Source organism: Talpa europaea (genome assembly GCF_964194135.1).
Source record: "Talpa europaea genome assembly, chromosome: 6".
Lineage (NCBI taxonomy): Eukaryota > Metazoa > Chordata > Mammalia > Eulipotyphla > Talpidae > Talpa > Talpa europaea.
Genome location: NC_140072.1, coordinates 6,075,621 through 6,097,870, shown reverse-complemented (window position 1 = coordinate 6,097,870; position 22,250 = coordinate 6,075,621). Strand labels below are relative to the sequence as shown.

General features: G+C 43.4%; 1 protein-coding gene across 3 annotated transcripts in view; it reads left to right on the top strand.

Moving 5' to 3' along the window:
- NBAS (NBAS subunit of NRZ tethering complex) overlaps positions 1-22,250 on the top strand; it is a gene marked incomplete at both ends in the record, with an annotated part of 254,711 nt that overhangs the window by 220,840 nt on the left and 11,621 nt on the right. For all 3 annotated transcript variants that reach the window (XM_084235165.1, XM_084235164.1, XM_084235163.1), the window contains 3 exons: positions 2,596-2,791; positions 18,177-18,316; positions 20,150-20,288. In XM_084235165.1, coding sequence (XP_084091291.1) covers positions 2,596-2,791; positions 18,177-18,316; positions 20,150-20,288 — 475 coding nt within the window. The remainder of the gene's footprint in view (positions 1-2,595; positions 2,792-18,176; positions 18,317-20,149; positions 20,289-22,250) is intronic.

Below are 22,250 nucleotides of genomic sequence, written 5' to 3'. Positions count from 1 at the left end.
TTACAATAATTTTTATAACCTTGTAGTACTATATGTATGTTTTGAAATATTCTTTTTTATTCCTAAACTCACTAAATCCTTTCCTTGCCTTCATGAAATGTGAAAATGGAATCACTTTCCTTCTTCCCATTATGGGGTTTTGCATTATAAAAGTCATAATTGGTTAATTTTCACTGACCTACTTATCTTGAAAAATATTAAGCCCACAGAAAAGATGGAAGAATAGAAAAAAAGTACACTTACTCCTTTTGATTTACCAGTTGTTGACATTTATCATGGTGCTTTCAGTGTATATGTGTGTATATATTTGCTGCATTTACAGAGTTTGCAAATGCAAACTTAAAATCTAAAATATTTTGCAGCTAAAAAACTGTAGGAAATATTACCTAGTCCATGTCCTTGATAGTTTCTGCTGAAGAGCTGCCTTTACCTGCTCTTGTTCTCCCAGAGCTCCTGTGCTCACCTGCTAACAGGAAAGCTCAACTCGTACTTAGCTCTTCACAGCACCACAGGTCTGCTTTAGGACCGAGTCCTCACTATGATGTTTTGTGCTTGAATGGCCAACTAAAAGTCAGAGAGAATTCCTGCAAAATGTCCAGTGCTACCAGCTGCACAATAAGTTCTAATATAAAAAGAAACCTGCAGTTGAGTGACGGAAAACATTACACTAGTCATCTTTCTCTATCACGTCAGTATCTGCTTAATTTTAATCTACTGTCACAGTATCCTAGAATGCACCCCAGTTTGCTTTAATGATGTTGTGTGGGATAGCAGTTCCCTGAATAAGGTCATTTTGTTTTAACATGAATGAGGAAAAAACAATCCCTGCCAACCATGTCCAAAATGACCTTATTAAAGGATCTGCTTTCTTTATGTTGTTTTGCTAAAGTCACAGTATCCAGGAACCTATCGACAATGTTAGGTGTTTACTGTAATTGACAAGGCAATAAGATAGTTTAATTTCAGAGATTGTCTGTACTACTTACTGTGTGACTCCAAGCGACACTTTTAGGACCTTTCTGTACATAACTATAAAGTGGGAATAATGGCATCTAGGGTTTTTTCTAGAATTGTTAGGTAAGGATGGCACCAGGGTTCACAGGTCCATTAAATTCCGAAGAATATGCTTTCCTCAGTGCCTTATGGCCTGTTCACATTGCACATTAATAACAGGAAATTCTAGTGGCATTCTGCGTTTCCTAACATCCATTCTTGCCATTTCTGATACATGCTAAGAAGGGCACATAGGGAAAACATAGGACATTGTAAATGTAGGAAATGATTAAGCCACTTGTCTGTTAATTTTGTAATTTCTTTTACTCCTAAATACAAATAATTGTTTCAAAATTTAAATTGCCAAATTCTATAAGTATATTATAGAATGCATCCTAAGAGATATACTCAGTGGCATTGTAGAATTTTATCCTCAGAAGTTTAAAGAGAAAATTTTTGTGGTCTTGTTAGCATGTGGAATTTGGGACTTGGTGTAGGTGATTTACTGCAGGCGGCCTCATCAAGATGTGGTTACACGCAACCACTGTAATTCGTGCTTTCGCTGGGATCCCCAGGGCCTGTGGAGTGAGGCTACTATGTGAGTAACCTCTTAACCATCATCAATAGTAATTCATTGACATCATCGTCAAGTAAATGGTCTTCCTGAGATGATTCACTTGGGATTACAAGAGAAGAGATTCTAAAACTGGATAAAAAGTTACACAAAATGGTCCCTTCGCTTAATTCTTTTAGACATCTGTAAGGGTAGGACTGGGCACAGTGCAGGTTTTCTGATCCCATGCAGACCGGGTAAAGGAGTCAGAGTCCTCAGTAGTTTTGCAGGTTTTTTATTTGGGGTTCACCAGGCATATGGCAGGCAGGGGTGCTGGCTGGGGGGCTGGGAGGCTGGCAGACCTCCCAGCCCCCAGCAAGTCTTTACTCTATCTATGCTCTCAGGAGTTCGTTCTGCTGCTTCTCGGCTTCTGCTTGGGCTTCGGCTTCTACTGCTGCTGGCTGGGGCTGCTGCTGCTGCTACTGGTGCTGCTGCTGGCGTCCCCCTATGACGCCGCCCTTAAAAGCGCAGTCTTAACTCAGCTGAATCCCATCTACCTATGCCCACACCCTATTCCAGGTGCCCGCCATCAGGCATGCATTCAGGACAAGGATCCATCATCTATCCTGATGGCGGAAGGGCAGAAAAGCCTGACATTTTCTTTACCCTACAACATCATAGCTCTTTAATGGCCAAACACTCATATTTTTTCTCTAGGGCAGTGTAAAATGTGGTACTCTAATGATGTTGACACCCAGTATCATTAATAGAAATAAGCCACATTACTTATGAAACTGTAAGAAACAGTAGCTGAAGACATGTTAGTTAATGGGTATTTTGGTCTGTATTTCCTAACTCATTTTAATAATTTGTATAAAAATTATTTTCAGTTCACCTAGTTTTTAAATAGCTAATATTTGCAATAAGCTGTTTAAAACCAACATTTTTCATCTCAGTAGGAAAAAAAGCCAACACACAAGTGTGTAGGTCAGACACCACATGTGATCACCAGAAGAAATAGCCTCAGTCATTTCTACTCTGCCTTGCAGGGAAGAGCTGGTTTCGTCCGAGGACCTGCTAGAGTGGCTGCGGCCGTTCTGTGCTGACGAGGCCTGGCCCGTGAGGCCCCGCATTCACGTACTGCAGATTCTGGAACAGTCCTTCCACCTCAGTGAGGAGGATAGCCAGCTGCTGGTATTCTTTAGAACAGAAGCCATCGTCAAAGCCACCTGGCCCCAAAGACAGGTAAGGGAGCACCTGCCTGACTGTTGAGTGTTTCTCCTCTGAACAATAATTAGAGGCCCTCTCTTCAGTGCTTCCAGCTGCTTTCAAGTGAAGATCAGTGTGGGGCTGCGAGCTTTCCAGTGTGCTCACCCAGTCAGGTGTGTGCCTCCAAGTTTGCTTTTACTTTTCCATATCTCTCACTCATCTGAAATGGGAATCACTTTTCTTTTCTCACTGTTGAGGTATAATTCACATATAACATCATTTTAATTACATTAGGTTCAGTTGTCCAACATGAAACATTGGGTTGTTGAAAAAGTCATGACCTATTGTTTTAGTACCATCTGTTGCAAAAAATGCATCATGACTTTTCCGACGACCCAATATCTGTGTAGATTGCAAAGTGATCACCCTATTCGCTCTAATTAACATGCCTCATGATATTTTGCTAGAAAAATCTTTTTAAATTATTAAGAAAGTTTTCTCTTCATAAGATACTGTCAGGATTTTTCACTTAGGTGACTTACCCTTTTCCTCGGAAACTCAGATCTAGTGGAAATGCTGGTGCTGGGTAGCCAGGTCATTTCTTTCCTCCTCTCCCCAGGCTCTGATGAGCCTCCCTTGTGTCGCCAATGACACGAGGTGGCCAACCCCAGGCCTCAGCTCCTGTGAACCACCCTCAAGGCTCACTCAGTCCGTCTTTTCCCTGGGCCTTTCCCTGAGTATTTCAAACCAAATTGAACCTTAAACTTCACGACTTTCAGCTTTAATTATGAATTATTGTTATTAAAAGTTCTGTCTCCACACTGTCATGGAAACTTGGAAGCCCTGGAGGAGGTCCTTCTCATTACTTGAATCCTTCTGAGTATACTGGGCACATACTCAAACTTTAAATACTTGTTGACTGACTAAATAGGGACGCAAATTCCTACATCAAAAAGTTTGCTGGCTGTCGATGTTAAACATAAATTTTTCATCGATACTTCTTAAAGACATGGTATCTAAGAGTCAGTGACCTCAGACAAGTGCATTAGCATGAAGAAGAGAACATAAGCCAATAAAAGCTAGAAAACAAGACTTGCCAGGTAAGTTAGTCTGCAAAAGAGCATTCTAGAAGTCTGACTCCGCCTCCATTTACCTTCTAATTTCAAAGCTTTGCTTTATAACTTATTTTATATCCTCATCACTATGTTTGGAAAACAGTGAATTTGTTTTTTTAGCCATCAATCAAGTATGAAGAATAGCTTCAGACTCATCTTCAAGCGTTTTCATAATTATTCTATTTCCCCCTGTGAGGTAAATAGGTTAATCTGTCCCTTAGAGTTTAGAGATTTGGATTTCAAAGAAATGAATTTATCAGAGCTTCTCAAAAATTTTTGAAATGGATTGTATTAAGTTACTAATGTCTGACTAGTTCTCTGTCTGAAGCACTGTGACTGTACGCATGTATCTAGTCTCACCATTTTCCCTTGAATGACATCACAAGGCTGCTAGCAGCCTTTTCAAAGAGCAGTCTCCGCATAAATGTAATAGGCTATAAAATAGAATATGCATGGGTAAATATATTAATTTATTATATTCCGGGTATGTGGCATGGAGGTGTTAGAGGCTCGCTTGTTTTCATGTACCAGCCCTGAGGTGAGCTCTAAATTTGGGCAGGCTATTTTTGCCATGTGGAACTTGCGATTCTGACTCATCCTGAAGCCAGTGGACACTGTATGTGCTTCTCTGACAGAACCTCCACCTGGTTCAGCTTCATCTTCCTTGACAACTGGAGCCTAGCAGGACCAGGAGGCTGGTTCCTCTGGCTGGAGCCTCACTTTGTGTCCTTCCAGATCTTTATACTGAGCAACGTGGGACCCTTCTCTCACATTGAAGCCCTACAGCACACACCATGATATTTGGGACTAAATGCTTCAGAAATAATATAAGTAACCATTGTTGCTTCTTTTAAGCTTTTCTCGGTGTTCTAATTACTCAAAAAACAGGTTGCAGCTTTTATAAGATTTCAGTGATTTCTGGATACTTCTGAGGTTTTCATTTCTTTATAGCTTAACTTCTTCCAAAATCAGGATTTGTCAGTTTTCTTTCCCATGGAATTTTCTACACTCACTGGGCTTTATTTATTTCATTGAGTGCATGCTGTTTTCTCTCATTTGCATATCCTCATGTAGCGCCTCATTTCCCTAGTTTACTCTGATGACACAGAGTTTCTTAGGCCTTCTAGAAAGGACCTTTCCCAGATGTCTCCTAGGTCTACTCAAATCAGCCATGTTCCTCTTTGTATCATCTCTCCCTCTTCCTCCCTCCTTGTATAAGAGCAGTTTCCCTGTTCTTGGCAGCTAATGATCTGAATTTTGGCAGTGGAAACAAGAAAGCTACCAGAGTGGCTTACTTATTTATCTATCATCTTGTCCAAAAAATTAATCAGTGAGTGTCTCTTTAAAAATTAAAGTATTCTATGTCAGCCTGGCATTACTAATTTAAATCTGTAACAGAGGGCAGGCAAATTTGGCGAGGGGACTCTTACACTTCTAAGTAACTGGTTGCTATGTGGAAAATGAAAGCAGAAAAATTGTCGCTTCAGAAAAGAAGCTACAAACAGCAACAACCTCTGAATGTTACACAACTATTCCCATCAATTTGAGGTAATCCTCATTATTGTTTTTTTTTTTTTTTTTTTTTTTTTAAAAACTACATTACCTTTCACTAGAGCAGTGGAAAGCTCAGGGTACTAGTGGACAAATCACAGGCTTCCGCCTCTCCTGCCTCCACTGTTATTTTAGAATCTGGGGGGAGATTCTTAAACTGTGAGCCTTGGCTTCTTGCTGTAAATAATGCAACCTTGAACCAAAGGAGCCGGAGGATGATTTGCTCACCTCCTCTGTCATTCTTCCACACTCATTAAACTATGTTCTTCATCTCTGCATCCCCAACACCCCAAAGACCCCAGTATGTTGATTGCGCAGGCTCTCATTTTCTTCGTTTCTTCCTATCCCCTTCTCTAGTCTCAAAGGTAGTATTAAGCATAGAGTCGGATTCTTATGAAGTAAAGATAAGACTAGATAATGATATTGCAGTGTTCAGTTACCAGAAAACGTGGGACTGCTACCTTCATGCGCCTGGTAAGCCTCTTAGGCAGACTTTGCATACATCAAAGAGGGACTTAATATTTAATTATCCTTGAGGTGCCCAGAGAAGTGGCCCCACAAATCAATGTGTTGCTGGGAAACCAGCCAGCTCCTGCAAAATTAAACGTGGAGTCCATGAGCCTGCTCCCTCCCTGTGCTCAGAGAGACAGCAATTTCTAGTTTTCTAATGATTAGTTAACAGAATTAAAAATTCAGAGACCCTCATTTTTCAACAGCTTGAGAGGCCTTCCTTTCCATTCCGGGAATGTACCCCGCTTGGGCTAGGGGAGGGGTGAATGTGAGGTGTTATTCCCCTTGGTACAATTTATTCTGGATTTTTCAGGTTTTGTAATTTTCTAGTTAACCGGTGCATGAAAAGTATGGGTCAAAATCCGAATGTTTCCTTTTAAAACCCATACTTCATCACCTGAAACTTTCTTCTACGTTTTTTTTCCCCCCTATTTTTATGTCAAAGAGAACATGTGGCTTAGTGTTTCACCTTTTCAAATTTCAGTCCCCCTGATTGGGCGGTTGTAAGTGATCACAGGGAAGAATTAGCTTAACCCCATAACAGACTCATGTATTTTGCTCACTTTGAAACTTGCGTGGACCTGTTTGTTAACTCTTCTGGTCAATGGTCAGTTTGACTTTATTTGCCAAAATACTAACAAAATGTGTACTTCTTTGTCATACACGGCGGAGACAAAGAACAGGAGGAGGAGTTCAGTGTGCAGAGCTGCGTTTCGTTTCTTCCAAATAACTTACTGTCCCCTCACGTGTCTTCAAAACGAAGACTCGCTGTACAAGTGAGTTGCATACTCAAATGTAGGATAATATTCAATGTTAAAGATATATGTGCACATGGACAGACAAATGTACCAAATACCCATGAAATCACAGATTCCTGCCACTTTCCAAAGTGCAGCAGGTCACTGGCCACATGTCATAGGAAAGGATATGGATGTCCAGAAAGGAGAAGTCCACATTCTCAGATTTTAGCTGAATTGTCACCCTTTCTAAATGAGTTGTAATTCTAACACACTTGCTGCTGACTTCTTCCTTCCCATCCTCCTGTCTATGTGATGTCTTTCCTCTTCCATTAGAATATAAATTCCATGAGAACAGGGATCTCACAGACACTCAGTAAATATTTGTTGAATAAATGAATATTAAATCTTTAAAATAACTTGTCCAAGGTCACCTTTAAAATGGCAAGGCCAGGACTCCTGGCGTCCATCTGATGTCCTTGCCAGGAGCCATGAAGGCGCAGACACTGCAGCTTCCTCCTTAGGTGCAAGCAAAGTGATTTGCTTGGAGTAACGGAAAGGTCTCCTTACAGAGCGGCCGGGCGATTTTAGATTGACAGGGATTTATATTAATTGCCGTACTTTGTGCTGTGATTTCCCACAGCAAGTCGCTGCTCACGTGGAAGCAGACACGTGCCTTGTCCCTGACACCTTTGTCCCGTCCACACTCTGTTCAGGCCATGCGGGGCACGTGCATGCCTCCTTAGTGCCCCTTCCCTGGCACAGTTCCTCATTCTTTTTTCTATTTCTTCCTCTTATGACCTTGACTTTTTTTTTTTTTTTTTTTAATGTACTGGCCAATTATTTTGTAAAAAGCACTGAGCCTGTCAGGTTTTTATTCATGTATTCAAGTTTCACGTTTGGGCTGGGTCGCCCCCGACGTGGGGCTGTTCCGCCTCAGAGCACCGTGTGTCAGGCGACAGCGGCTGATCTGCCCCATCGCCACCGACGCTGATGGGGCCACTCAATTGTGCTGGGGTCAGCTGTAGATATTTCTCCTTAAAATTAACATTTGTCCATTTGTAATTAGTAAGGAGCTTGAGAGGAAGTATTTTGAGACCAGGCAAACTTGCTGTTTGTCATCATACTTTTCCCTGCTGATGTGAGCACACGCTGCTGATCATTGCCTGGTTCATGTTCGCTGTGATGTTTGCAAACTGGTGCTTCTCCCCATCGCTTGTTCTCTCCCCCTGTAGGATACGAGTGCATGTGTGTGTGCGCGTGTGTGTATTTATATCACTACCATGCAGCGATTCTCATTTTGTTCTCTGATTGTGATGTATTGCTGTCATTATTTATTATTTTTGCTCTAAATACCCCAGACTTGCCCCTGGGAGTTCCCGCCACGGTTTCTCCTGTGCCCTTTGGCACGGTCCCCCCACCTTTCAGCCACTCCATGTTTGAAACTCCTCTCCAGCTCTGGCTCCAGTCAAGACTTCAGGAGCCTTGATTCTTTTAATATTGAGTGGTGTTAGAAACCAGGATGCGGGGGCTGGATGTGTTCGTCGATGGAGCTGGTTTTGTAGGTTCTACATTCTCTAAGGGGCAAGGCACACGTATGTCTCTGTTCATCTCTGTCTTTCTGAATCCGCTTTAAAAGTCATGAGCTCATATTGATGCCTCTGGCTCCAAGCCAGCTCCACGGACTTCATTCTGACCTGCTCTCTCTTTGCTTGTAGCTCCTCCCTCCTCTCAGTGAGAAACTTGACTCTCGGTACTACTTGTCTTGTCCTAGAGTTCACATAAAGGCATTGGAAATACCAGCTCACGTATGGGCCAGAATACCTGGATAGTGCTCTTTTTGTTTTCAGCCTTAAAGTAACAGTATTCAAAAAGTTTCTGGTTTTCAGTCCTTTCTAACCCCCCCTCTCTTGCTCTCTCTCTCTCTCTCTCTCTCTCTCTCTCTCTCTCTCACACACACACACACACACACCACTTCAGTGTGATTATCTTATTAATTTACAAGGCATTAGGTTCATTTTATTTCTCTGTGTCTTTGTGTCTCATCTTGATGGCAGTGGCATAAATCTACTTTTTGGAAATATGAAACATTTACGTAGATCATTCTCGGGACTTTCGGTATTTTTCTTTTTTTTTTTACTTAGAGTATTTTGAAATTTGAATTTTCTTGGCCTACGGTGGTGCCGAATGCTTTGGTTTTATGTCATTTTATTTATTCTTGTTCCTTTTTGTCTTGGAGGATGTGTAGATTATATATATAGAACATGCAGGAGACCCCATAATGCAACAGCTGTCATTTTCTTCAGCTATTCAGAAGTCTTTCTGGATAACTCCTAACTGAAATAGAGTCACAATAAAAATTCTAAAAACTACAGTAAAAATCTGCTTTCACTTAAGCTGAGGCGATGCCACATGTACTGTCAGTTTTCGTGCTTTTTAGGGCCCTGTATGGGCTGAACTTCAGGGCTGGCGTGCACAGCATATTTAAAACTCTTAGTGACCCTCTGACTAGGTGATCTGCTCCTCCCTTCAACACATGTGGAAATAGGCTTGTGTTGGACCTCACGTGGCGGAGGATGTGGGAGAGTGAGCTACCAGCACGAGTCTCCGTGGCAGGGCAGTGCAGGCGTCTGCTGGAGATGTGAAAAGGGGTGTGTGTGTTTTGCAGTGTGTTATGCCACGCGTTCTACCCTCAGAGTAACCTGGTAGGCGGGGAGCTCTCCTTACTTTACAGATGACAGCGCGAGGCCCCGGGGTGGTCTCCATGGTTAGGGTTCCAGCCAGTGGGGGGAGTGGCGTGTCAGCCCAGCCTGAATGACACAGCAGTGAAAACTTCAACTGCCCTGTGAGTGATTCTGTTAATACTTCATCACCTTTAACTAAAAAGCAAAGTTTGGCCTTAAAAAGTTCACTTAAAGAGTAGCTCTTTAAAGTAAGCACGTGTGTATTTATAGAGGCTCACATGGCATGATTATTTGTTGCAGAAAAGAAAAGTGTAAGGCAGAATTTTTTAATACAAAGTATTTATCATATGTCTCGTTTCAAAAATATTTCATAAATAGTGTATTCAGCCATGTGTAAGTATGTGTTATGGGTTGAAGTTACAGCAACCCTGATGGGAGTATTATGGATTGTTCTAGTGGGTCATTTCTGTTTCAAGAAATAATAACGTAAGTGGGGTGCCATAAAATGTGGCTCAGAATTGTAATTGCTGCCTGTCCCGTGTGTCTTGACGTGTTTACACATCTCCCCCGCCCCCAACAGCTGTCAAACATCTGGAAGTTTTCTTTTCAGGGGTTTTCCCATTCCCATGTGTCTGCTGTGGCCTAAGACAGGCTTTTTATGGCCACCGAGAACCATTTATTCTCGGCAGTTTATAGACAGACATGCATTTTCCTAATATGCCTTAGAAGAGAAGCAGAGGCTACAATGTACAGCTTATCACCCCACCTACAGAATTCCCTCCCCCATCGTTTCTCCATTCCCCATTGGGACATCCTTGGGTGTCATATTCTCAAGTTGCCTGGGCCAGGAGGTGACCTGAACCGCCAGCTGCCCCCGCAGCGCTTTGCCTCTGGTGCGAGAGTATGAGTGTCCAGAAGGCTCTCTCCACACCTGCATCTTTCCTTAGTTTTCTAACATAGAACTAGGAAAATATGCTAGAAAATAGCCACCCTGTTCCAAACTTTCATGTTATTGCCACAATTTTATATTGTATATTTAATAAAACTCAGAAATGGGCACAATCTTAAATTTCTGTTCTGTCTGTATGTTCCTATCTCATAGTAATGATTCAGGGGCAAAATTGATGGTAATAGTCCTGCTCATGGAGTGCCAGGAGCCAGGCAGGGATCTAGGTACTGCTCAGAGTGGGGTGCCCAGCAGCTAGGCCCAGGGATGTGATTTCTTCATCTGAAATTCTGACCTCCCACCCCAGAGCAGGGGCTGCACTCAGTGGATGCAGTGGGCCCCACAGTTTGTTCTCCTAGGCACTGACCCTGTGCTCACACCTGCTGTTTCCGTGTACCTTCAGAGATGGAGAGCTTTTTTGTTTTGTATTTTGACGCCCTGCTGACAGACACAGCTCCTGTAACTATCGTGTTCAGGAAGGGAACACACAGCTACTTTGCAGCTGGAAACCAGGTGCCATCAGATGAGTCTCGGACTTCAGAGCTCATCGACTCTCGGGGCGACAGGAGCGGTACTGCTGCTCCTGCCCATGACAATCTTCTGTGTGTCGGTGACTGTTTTTATTCATAAAGGACTTGTACACACATGGACGTCTACCTCATACTCACCAGTTTCTGAAGACAACACGAGCAAGATGCGGGTCTCAGGAGGCGAGCCTCACTTTAAGACTCATGCTCTCTTTCAGCAGCCGTGAGGATGCTGAGGTCAAAGCTGCTCTCCTCTGAGGCGAGGCGACTCTGTCTACTTTCTCAAGGACAGTGACTCTACTGCTGATAAGGAGGCTGCGGCCACTTGACAAATTGACTTACAGCAAGGGCTGCGGCGAGAAGAGAAATATCACTGGCAGAGACAAAGGAAAGAGAGGTTCTTAGATTCGAGTCACATGTGCACTCTGCCCTTAAAACCCTGTGATGTCTAGTCAGTGGTGTCAGCACAGGGTTGTCCCAACTACAGGTGGCCTGTGGAATGTTGGACATTTTCACCTCAGCTCACGGGGGAGGGACAGCAGAGTTGAAAGAAGTATGTGTTACTCTTTTCACTAGGAGAAGGACAGAATAAAACAAAGCAGATTAAAAATAGCCATTTCTCTCAAGTTTATTTTCAGTCATTTGTGAAAGGCATGTGTAAGAGTCCTTGCCAATATTGTATAAATACTTGAGAGTTAAAAAGAAATAAATGAGAGTAAAAAGAAATAAAAAGTAGCCCACAACCCCATTATCCAGAAGCAGCTTTATTTCCTCGTATTCTTTTCCTGCCCTCTCTGTGTCTCTCCATGTTGGCGAAATTCTTGTTAGAGGAAATCACAACACACATCCAGCTTTCTGCCTTTTGATAAATGCCATATTGTGCAGGTGCCAATATAAATAATACCCAGTGCTTACTGTGCACCCTTTCTATAAAAGTCTCTGCTTAGCGATTTCGTTCACATTCTCTCAATATTCGCAGCTGTCATACACGTGTGTTAACTTCATCTTGCAGCGGAGGAAATTAAGCCTCGAAAAGGTCCAGTAATGTCTGCAAAGTAAACATTTTTTCGGTGTTGCTCTGACTTTATCAGTAGTATTTTGAAGTGACATATTTAATCAAATTCTCTTCTGTTACTTATTGTTCAGTCTCCTTGGTGAGGTATGTGGACTATTTGATAGCCACCTGCTGTCAGCTTTGCCCCTAAATAAATGTCCCAGAGTCACCTCCCATTGCAGTTGTTGGGCACTTATGTCATTTTCTGTAATTCTCATACTTTTATAAAATATGTGTATATGCCGGGAAGGTGCATATTTTCATATGGACTGTGCTACTTCTGGAAAAAAGAGGATCTGACTCTTTCCTGCATCCAAAGTCATGTTCCTCCAGGTGCCTCCTCTTCGGGTGTAGGGGATTTAAGCCGTCCTAGTGCATGTCCTCACAGCATCTGCAGATCCCTTTGCTTTAACTTGCATGGTCTAAGAGCAGTTCTTCCCTGATTTGCTCTAGCAAGTTTGCCAGATGTATGACACACTGATTTTCTTCAATCTAAGGTTGGTTGATTTTTCTAACCACTCCTAAACATTACCAGCTGTGGTATGAACTACATTGTGCCAAAGCCAGCATCTGTGAGTCAGGGGCACGGCATTGTTAATTTATGGTACTGTTTGTGCAAGAAGTGTGTGCTGATGCCTTGCTGTGCCCATGTCCTTGGTTGACCACTGGGATTTAGTCATTGCTGAGAACCCCTGAGCATTCGGGGGCATTTTCGTTAAAATCATGAACGAGCAAGACTGCTCCACCCCAACACACCTCCAGCATTGTTCCGCATTGTTTTGGAGGTTCAGTCTTAGGAGCAAAACAAGAAATAGAAATCCAAATCCTCACTTTTTGAAAAGCAGAAATGATTCCTGTGTATATAGATCATGCTCTAATTTCTAGAAAATCCAAGAAAAATACCGAAGCAACTAGAATTAATGTACAGAATTTATTATAAGGAAAATAAATGATAAAAGAATATATATATATTATAAAAAGTGTGAAAATGGCCCTCATAATTCACTGTTATGGGGACTTAGTATATATAAGTCTAATCAGGAAGATTTACTGTTTCAAACCTAGTGTGTGGTCACTTCCTGGAAGGAGCTATAAAGGGAATACTGTTGATGCGGTGCAGTCGCTGTCCTTAGCAGGATGGTGCTGAAGAAGAGTGGCGCGTGGGACCTCACTCACTTGGGTCTCTCTACCTCCCCGGGCTTACGTGTCATTGCTTTGGGCATAGGTTGAGGATATAATTTTTGTTCTAATTATCAAATATGTTTAGAAAACTCCTATGAAGAAGATTAGTGCATTTGCCTACATTTCTGGTCTTTTCTTCTTCCTTCTGATCTTAAGAGTTCCTTCCATTATCATTTCCTTTCTATTTGAAGACCTACTTCTAGCCAGTCTTTAAGATGAGAACTGCCAGTGACTGGTTCTTTTACTCATCTTAGAATTTTTTTCCCTAAAAGATTGTTTTGCTATATGTGGAATTTACAATTGCCAGCTCTTTTCTTTCAACACTTGAAAAACATGGTGCCACTTTTTTAGGTCTCGTACTTTCAGGTGAGAAATCCAGTGTTTTTCACGCTGCCCCTATTGGTGCTGGGGGGTTCCCTCTGGCTGCTTCAAGACCTTCTCACTTTTTAAGACTTTATCATGTGTCTTGGCATAGATTTCTTTGGACTTACCCTGTTTAGAGTTTGTCTCTTGAATCTGTAGACTTGTATCTTCCACCAACCTAGGGCCTTGGGAAGGTTTTAGATATTATTTCTTAAACTGCTCTCTCAGCTCCATGCTCTTCTCCTTCCCCACCAGAACCCTGAGAATAATTGACCCTGTCTGAGCTACGTCTGCTTCTAGGCCAGAAGGTGGGAAACACTAAGTCTGGCATCTCTTGGGTGAGGGGATGCAGGATACCAGCTATTGTGTTTTCCCTCAGTCCTAGCTTGCTTGCTTCCTTCCACTTTGAAGAGTTCTTCTTTGGTTATCTCCTTCATTCTTCCCATCACAAACGGTTGTGCTGAGCAGAGAAGAGCAGGGCTAAAAAAGGACAAAGGGTGTTTTGTCTAGGCTAGAAGTCCCTTGCACATGTTTAGCTTTTGCTTTCCTTATATAAAAATTCATTTTGTACTTTATTTGCCAGAATTTACTTTTAAATAATGACACATTGAAAAAATAAATAAATAATGACACACTGAACAAGGTAAACTTAATCTTGGTAAATTTGGGTGAACTGAGATATATTAATATGTGGACACAACTCCTAGATTAGCACCTGTATATCAAAGTATGCAATGATTATCCAGTGAAGTGTAGTCATTATTATATGTCTAAAAAAGTATTTACATCCATTTTTATTCATTTTCTTCTTTCATAGAAGATAAGGCTTTTGCAGCTAGAGTGGTAGAGAATTTAAAATTACTTTCTTAAGACTTGATTTTAAACAATTTGCAATCCTGTGTGCTCTGAGGGAGTGTGCAACTGTGTATACACTAGATGGGTAATTATGTAAGTTATTCTATTTTCCACCTTAGTTTATTTTTTTTAAAGATTCATTTATTTATGCATACAAGTACTGGGATGTAAGCCAGAGTTGCGGTGGGTGAGAGGATTCACCAGAGATGGAGTGGGGAGCAGAACAAGCAGATCCACTGAATACACTCTGAGGGGAGCAGCGGGCGAGACAGGAGAGGTCTGCTGCACCATGTGGGTTGCTCCCTGGCCAGCCTGGGATGGAACTCATGCTGCAATAGCTGGTGATAGCTTGATAACCCTGTCTTTAACACCTGTGCCACCAGGGAGGCCCATATTTTCCAGCTTAGTTTAAACAGGGCAAGCAGTGTTCTAAAAAATAAATTCATAATAATTGACATGATTGTGAGGAACCACAGGAGAAACCACTTCCAGACAAAGACCTACACCCAGAAAGTCATGTCCCCACAGCACTACACAAGGAGGTTTTAGTACCAGCCACACTTTTAAATGAAAATTTCATTTTGTACACTAATATAAAAAATTAATTTAATGTATAGTTTTGCTGTCTCCTTCCCTTATATATAGTTCAATCCTAAACATTTACAAACTTATTGATGTGAAAAGAAGAAAATCTACATGATACTGAAAACATAAATCATTTTTCCTAGTCACTTTGTTCTCATGACACGCATCAAACAGCCCACAGTGACTTTGCATGTCATGTAAAGGCGAAACATCTTAATTATTAATTACACTGTGGTTAAGTATAGAAACTGGAATGTTGACATTAGAGACATGTTCAATTTTTTATAAAAATATATTTAAAACACAAAACCGTTTCTACAAATAAACTCTGTAGCAACTCTGATTTTTTTTAAAAGATTTATTTATTTATTTATACAAGAACCGGGGTACAGGCCAGATGTGCGGGAGGGTGAGAGAATTCACTGGAGACAGAGCAGGGAACAGAACTGCTCTGATGAAATACACTGCTGAGGGGAGCAGAGGGTGAGACAGGAGAGGTCTGCTGCGCCATGTGGGACCCTCGCTGGCCGGGATCGAACCGGTGCTGCAGAGACTGCAGACAGCTTCACAGCGCGGCGCTCAACCGCCTGCGCCATCAGGGGAGGCCCGCAACTCTGATTTTTAACTTAGAAAGATCATCCACTTACCGCCCCTTTCCCCAAGCCCCTCCTCAGACTATGAGACTGTTGGAGCCTATTATTCTGATGAGGAAAATGAGAGTTTGAAGATAGAGATACTAGGGAAGCCACAGAGCTGACATGAAGGTCGTGGGTGGAGAGAGTGTCCATAACGATACCAGCTCTGGGTCTTTTTTAGTGTTTTCCTCCTTGGTGGCATTTTCTTTTAAATCTCCCTTCTCTCTCCAGTAATAAAACCAGCCGAAAATGTCCGCCAACACCATTAGTTCATACGTTGTTTATTCAACGAGACCTGTATCTGACTGCACGTCAGCCATTATTGCTCTCTTGCGCCGCAAGTCAAACTGTACTGATACAATAATTTTAAAAAAAGATGTTATTTTAAATAATGAGAATAAACTAAATAAAAAACAAAAATCTCGGGCCTCCCCGGTGGCGCAGCGGTTGAGCGCTGGGTTGCGAAGCTGCCCGCGGCCTCTGCGGCGCCGGTTCGATCCCCAGCTGCTCCCCAGCCACCGGAGGAGGCTCCCACATGGCGCGCAGACCTCTCCTGCCGCCTGCTGCTCCCCTCAGCAGTGTACTTCGGTCCTTCTGCCTGTTCTGCTCTCCGCTCTGGTGAATTCTTTCACCCTCCCGCGCTTCCGACTGTACCCAGTGCGTGTATAAACAAAAAAACAAACGAACAAATAAATAAATAAATAAAACATGCCTCTATTAAAAAAAAAAAAAATCTCTGCTTTCCAGTAACTTTCATTCTTTGGAAGAAGAAAGGGAAAAAACAAATATATACTGTCCCACACAATTGTTAATGAAACAGGATGAGGGGGAGGTGGAGCGGGGGCGCTGTGTTGGGTAGGGCAGTGATGCTTGGGTTTCCTGGTGAGGTGAACATTTGAGCAGTTTGACAAAATGGAGGAATGAGCTATTCTGCTGTCTGAAGAGAGAATGTGCCGGCAGGGGAGACGTCAAGCACAGAAGTGCCCTTGGTCAGCGCTCGGGGCGCCTGGGTGGCCTCTGGAGGGACAGGATGGGCGGTGCAGAGCTCAGCTGATGGCAGGTAGAGGTCTTGAGCTTGAGGGTTTTTTTTTTTTTTTAAGATTTATTTATTTATTTATACAAGCACTGGGTACAGTCAGAAGCGCAGGAGGGTGAGAGAATTCACCAGAGCCAGAGCGGGGAGCAGAGCAGGCAGAAGGACCAAAGTACACTGCCGAGGGGAGCAGCGGGCGGCAGGAGAGGTCTGCGCGCCATGTGGGACCCTCCTCCGGTGGCCGGGGAGCAGCCGGGGATCGAACCGGCGCTGCAGAGGCTGTGGGCAGCTTCGCAACCCAGCGCTCAACCGCTGGGTTGGCCCAAGGCTTGTTTTTTTAACATGTCTTTATAAATAAGTAAGAAAATATTGCCAGGTTCTCAGTGAAACCTCTAAATAACTCACAGCTTACCTGGCTTCTGAGTCGTCCAGCGTGAGGGCATCCCGCGCTGACTGTGATTGTAAACTCTCTGCTGCTGCTGGTGCAGGTTGGCCTAACCCTCATCTAGAAGAGAAGTCAGCCGTGCCTGTGATGTCCTCCACACAAAACACTGGTTAGGGTCAACTGACTGACTTGCAAGCTGTAAAATGCTTTTGGATTATTATTCCATGAGGAATGACATGGGCTTCCAGGTAGGTTTTGAAGGATCTGAGAGATCCTGGTGAGCAAGAATTACCAGTAATTTCATAGGAATACCAACTTCTGTGAAAATGCAGAGTTCCTGGTCTGACTTTTGCAGATGGCTTCTTAGGGTCAGAGCTAAAATGACCACTGAATGAAGTGTTGTGGAAAATTGCATTCGTACCCACAGTTTGCAAAGAGAGGTCCATCCTTGTTAGCCTTTCAAGGTGTCATCTGTGTCGAGGCCCCTGTTCCGAGAATCTGCATTGAGAGAGGCGAGGAAACAAGAGAACCAGGTTTTGGCTTTCTTTGACATTTAAAACTTTGTGAACTTAAAATAGCAAGCCTTTTCATCCATGGAGACATTGGAGAGATGATTTGTTTTAGGACTGCCTCATTGTAAAGGAAATACCAGTTACTCAACAAGAGGAAAAAAATGAATATTTTATATTTTATGGAGTCTTCTTTTGCATTAGTCATAGAGATGTGAGTAAGGGATATTTTACTTTATTTTGATTGTAACGAAAACCATGTGACAAGTGCACTTTCGTAAAGTTTTTAATTTCAAAATTGAGAGACTTTCTAGAAAACCTAGGACTTAGCAATAGTACTGCTACAACGAAAATTAGAAATGCATTTGGGATAACTGAAACTTTTAAAAAGGTGTCACTAACATTGGTTATTACAATTTCAAATAAAACAATGTGCTATGTCAGACACTGATCTTTTTTAGTGTTCTGACGTAGCATCTTAAGTGTCAATAAGCCGGTTCTATGGAAAACTGCTTGTTTGAATTAACTTTGGTAACCAGAGACTTGTTCTAAGCGATTTGGATATTTGAAATTGGGTGAGGCATAGAGCCTTGGAAGGTTTGTCTGTCTGGAGGGGAAGGGATGTTGTTAATTCTCCCCTCGGTGTATTGTAGGAGTTTTCCTGTGTTTTATCAAAATAATCAAATTTGCATTCTGCTCACAACCCCCCAGTGGCATTGCCAAGCTCAGGCCTGTGTCTTCTCCCTCCAGGTCTCTGTCTCTGACACTGAGGATGAGGAGCACAGACACGCGCTCTTCCTGGAGCTCCTGGAGTGCAGTCACCAGGAGGCTGAGTTTCAGCACTTGCTTTTACTCTTGCAAGCCTGGCCACCCCTGAAACATGAATATACGTAAGTATTAACATAAAACTGGCATGATTAGGTTTCTTCTGTCCGGACTTGAGTTTTAAAACTTCAGGACCTTCAAAAGAGCCAATGAAAGGAGTGTATAAAATCATTTTCAACCTTTAGAGGAACTTTAATAAAAAGCTTCCATTTCTCCTTGTCCCTAAACCCAAATATTTTATTCAGAAATACCAGACTGACTGACTTAGTAGTAATGTCTGATTTATGATGACAATAAAAGAATTTGTTGCAGTATTTTACCAGGAAAATTTTGACTGTCTTTTTATGCTCACTTGAAACTCTAGGAATAAATTGGTAATTTCTGTTCATTGAGAACTCACAGCGAATGTGATATTTACATGGACTGTCAGCTCACACACACACACACCTCCCGGGGCTGCTGTTATCTAATGTCACTCGTGAGGGAATCGAAGCTCAGAAGTAAAGCAACTTCAGGTGTCACCTGGCTCCCAAGTGGAGGACGCGGGGCTCCACTGCTGCCTCCTTCCCGGCCCTGCCTTCCTCTGCCTCACGCTGAGTTTGCAGCTGTCACTCCAGATGCATCCAGTCATCACGCAGGCCTTGTGCTGTTAGCCAAGGATCCCGCTGGGAAGGGTGGCCAGGTCTCGTGGGGGCACATATGCTCTCTAACACGGGCTGCTGCTCCTGGCTCACAAACAGGAGGGGCCCCCCAGCCTCTGTTCTGAACACCTGCCTGTGCGCCCCAGGCCTCATTCTTCCCGACTCACCAGCCCTGTGCACTCGCCTGTGCTTGTGTCCGTTCCCCAGATTTCAACGAAGCTCATCTTCCCAGTTTAGGGCCAGGGAAGACAGGACCTGAGCAGGCTGTTGGGAATTTCTGATGCAAACCAAGAAGGGTGGTGTTTTGTTTTTATTTTTTCTTTTAACCAGTTATTTTCAGAAAAGAGAAAACCACTTCTGAGGTCACTGTCACTGGTGGCAGAGATGGCATGCTGACATGCCGTTCTTAAGAACAGGTTCTTACGACTTCGTTATTGGAAATTGCAGTCATGTTCTCACCTCCTGACGCCTTCAGTTGCCCTGGTGACAGCGTAGCAACAGCGTGCCCACTTGCTTCCGGCCATCTTGGAAGAGCTGCCCAGTGCCTGGGCTGCCAGTGAAAACCACAGCTTGGTGCCAGGCTGGGTTTGCTGCATCCCGTCTCTGTGCTGGGCCTGGGAATCTGTTCTGGACAACTCCTAGGCTGTGAGGACTTGTGATGTTGGCGTGGCACCCACTAATTGGATTGTCAGTAGGAAATCGCTGGGGTTGAATTGCAGGTTTATTCATACCCTCCAAATGGATCTCAGTCTAAAGAGAACTTGGCACAGCTAGCAGGTTAGTTAACTGGCTCTGCAGTTTCTCATACTTTTAAAACACTGTTCCACAAGAAGCAAAATCAGCTCCACTTAGAAAGGTATTGTATTTCAAAAATTTAATGTATTTGTAGACTAAGTAGAGCCTTACTTTTGCAATCACATATGAAGAACCCCACAGCAGGCTGAGTGTGCAGCAACACCTTGAGTCCCCAGGCTATCATCAAGGAGTCAGAGCTCCGGCCCGAGCGGCTCTGGCCTCACAGCGGCCTGTGCTCCTGGGTGTCTGCCCACCACCTGCACAGAAGGCCCACCAGCGCCTTCTCCCCGAAGATGTTGTCTTCTGCAGGATGGGCTTGAAGTCACCCACCAGCTAGGTTATAATTGCAATTGATCAGAAGCATTATGCTTAAAAAAAATTGGGATTTCTTTTCTGTTTTAAAATATCTTATCACAGTGACATGGCTTTCATCGTTTCCAATGCCCTTTCTCCTTAAACCAGCATAACCACTAATCCGTGGGCGAGACTGGCTACAGCGATGCTCACCAGGTGCACCGTGGAGAACAAGGACAGAATGGGGAATGAAGTGTTGAAACTCTGTCGCTCTTTATATAACACCAAGCAGATGCTGCCTGCAGAGGTGAGCGGGTGTTTCAGGCGTCTTTCCTGGGGGGCTTCCCCCCTCATCCACACACTGTATAACAGTATCACTGGCTGTGCTTAAGGAACATTTAGCTCGTAGCTCAGAAGGTAAGGACTCATCGTAATTTGTAGCAGAACAAAGGAACAAACAAAGCAGAAAGGATGCTCCTGGGTCAGTTTCTCTTTGTTGGAGCTCTGAAGGGGATGCCTCTGACAAGTCCCAGCGTAGAACCAGTTTGCAATTCCTTGGGATGCCCTTTTATGTCTAACTCAAGTGTATGCTCCATGGGGTCACGGCTGCTCACATGTTGTCTGTCTGCACCAGGAGGGTGGCTGTCGCAAGTGGGAACCATGATTTTTACATACTTTTCATACCATTGTAATCAGGTTGCATAACCACAGTTTTCAGTCTCCGTAAACATGGTAAAAACTCAGTCTCATCCATTCTGACATTTGCTCTCTGTTTGGCCCCATAATTTGACTGTCACAGAGCATTTGTTTTATATATAAGTGATTTGTACATTCTAAAATAAGCACATGTTAATTACAGTTCCCTGCTGTGGATCTGACCTCAGCAGGGTGTTTTCTGAACAATGGCCACGTCTTAAATGTAAGCGTGTGGGTAACGGCACTAAATTGATTAATTGGTTTCAAGTTTCTACCACTAGGGAATAAACCTGAAAATAAATCATAAATATGATTCCTTGAATCCACATTATAGTCACTCAAAGAAAATTTTCTCATTATGAATGTACATTTCATGGATTGTTCTCTGAAGGAAAGACTGGCTGTTTTTTGATTGAATTTTAAGATATTTTACTCATTTAAAGAATTCTTCCAACCACCAGAATGACAAAATTCTTCTATAAAATATTTACATTTCCAGCACCAAACCCCCCCCCCCCCAACTCTGGTTGTGTCTGACGGGGGGCTGTGTACCCCAGTCTGCCAGAAGTAGCGGCTGTTCATGGCCGTCCCTCGCTGTGGGGTGCAAACTGGACGAGCCATGCCTGTGCGGTCGCCTGGCCCATGGCAGGACTCAGCGCACTGCGCAGGGAGGGTGCTCAGCACAGCTGTTAATCATGGAGAGTTGGTGAATAGCATGGAGTTCAACTTTGCTAATATCAAACATGGTCCGGTCAGGGCCAGACTCCAGAAATGTCCTCCAGTCAGTTGGCTCTGGGCCAGGAAAACCTTGTTGAAGACCTTCTGTGCCTACGTAGCAAGCTGGTGGCAGTGGCTGGCATTTGCCGGCTCTCTTGCACTTTCACTTCCATTGTCTCGTTAACCTCCCGCCACCTCTGAGGGGCTCCTACGTCCATAGTTGATACCAGTGATTCGAGACTCTGAGGGCAAGGGTCTTGTTCCAGGTCACTCAGGCAAACAGGGACGGATCTGGCCCTCAAACACGCCTCTGTGCTTGAATGTTTGAAATACGAATCTTTCCACATGCACCATCTTACTGCACTTGGTCGTGTACGTGGGGACTGTCTGTCATGGGCACGTGCCCACGTTTTGGTGTCAATTTTCCACCCTTTCCATGACAGTTCCTTCAAGAGAGGCCTGTAAAGGCAGGACTGGACTATCGATGTTAGAAATGTATGGTAAGTGACCATCTCTTGGTCACTGCCCGGATACGCTGTTAGTTTGTTGATAACACCCCCTTTGCTCAGATTACACTAGTTAGTTCTAAGGCAAGGCTGTAAGTTAGCTGAGTACATGGTCACCGCCTCTTTGACCCTGACCGCATACCAGGAGCTTAGTAATCGGGGCTCAAAATCAGTGAGTACATTGTCTCTTAGCCACCTGGAAATGGGCCGCAGGCACACCCGAGGGTGCAGCGCAGTAGAGACTCCTGTCAGCACTACCTTTAAAGTCAGGCGAACCTAGGCCATGGAGGGAAAAGTTCTTCTTTTCATTGTGTAACATGTAACAAATTGTGCTTTCTGCTTCATTTACA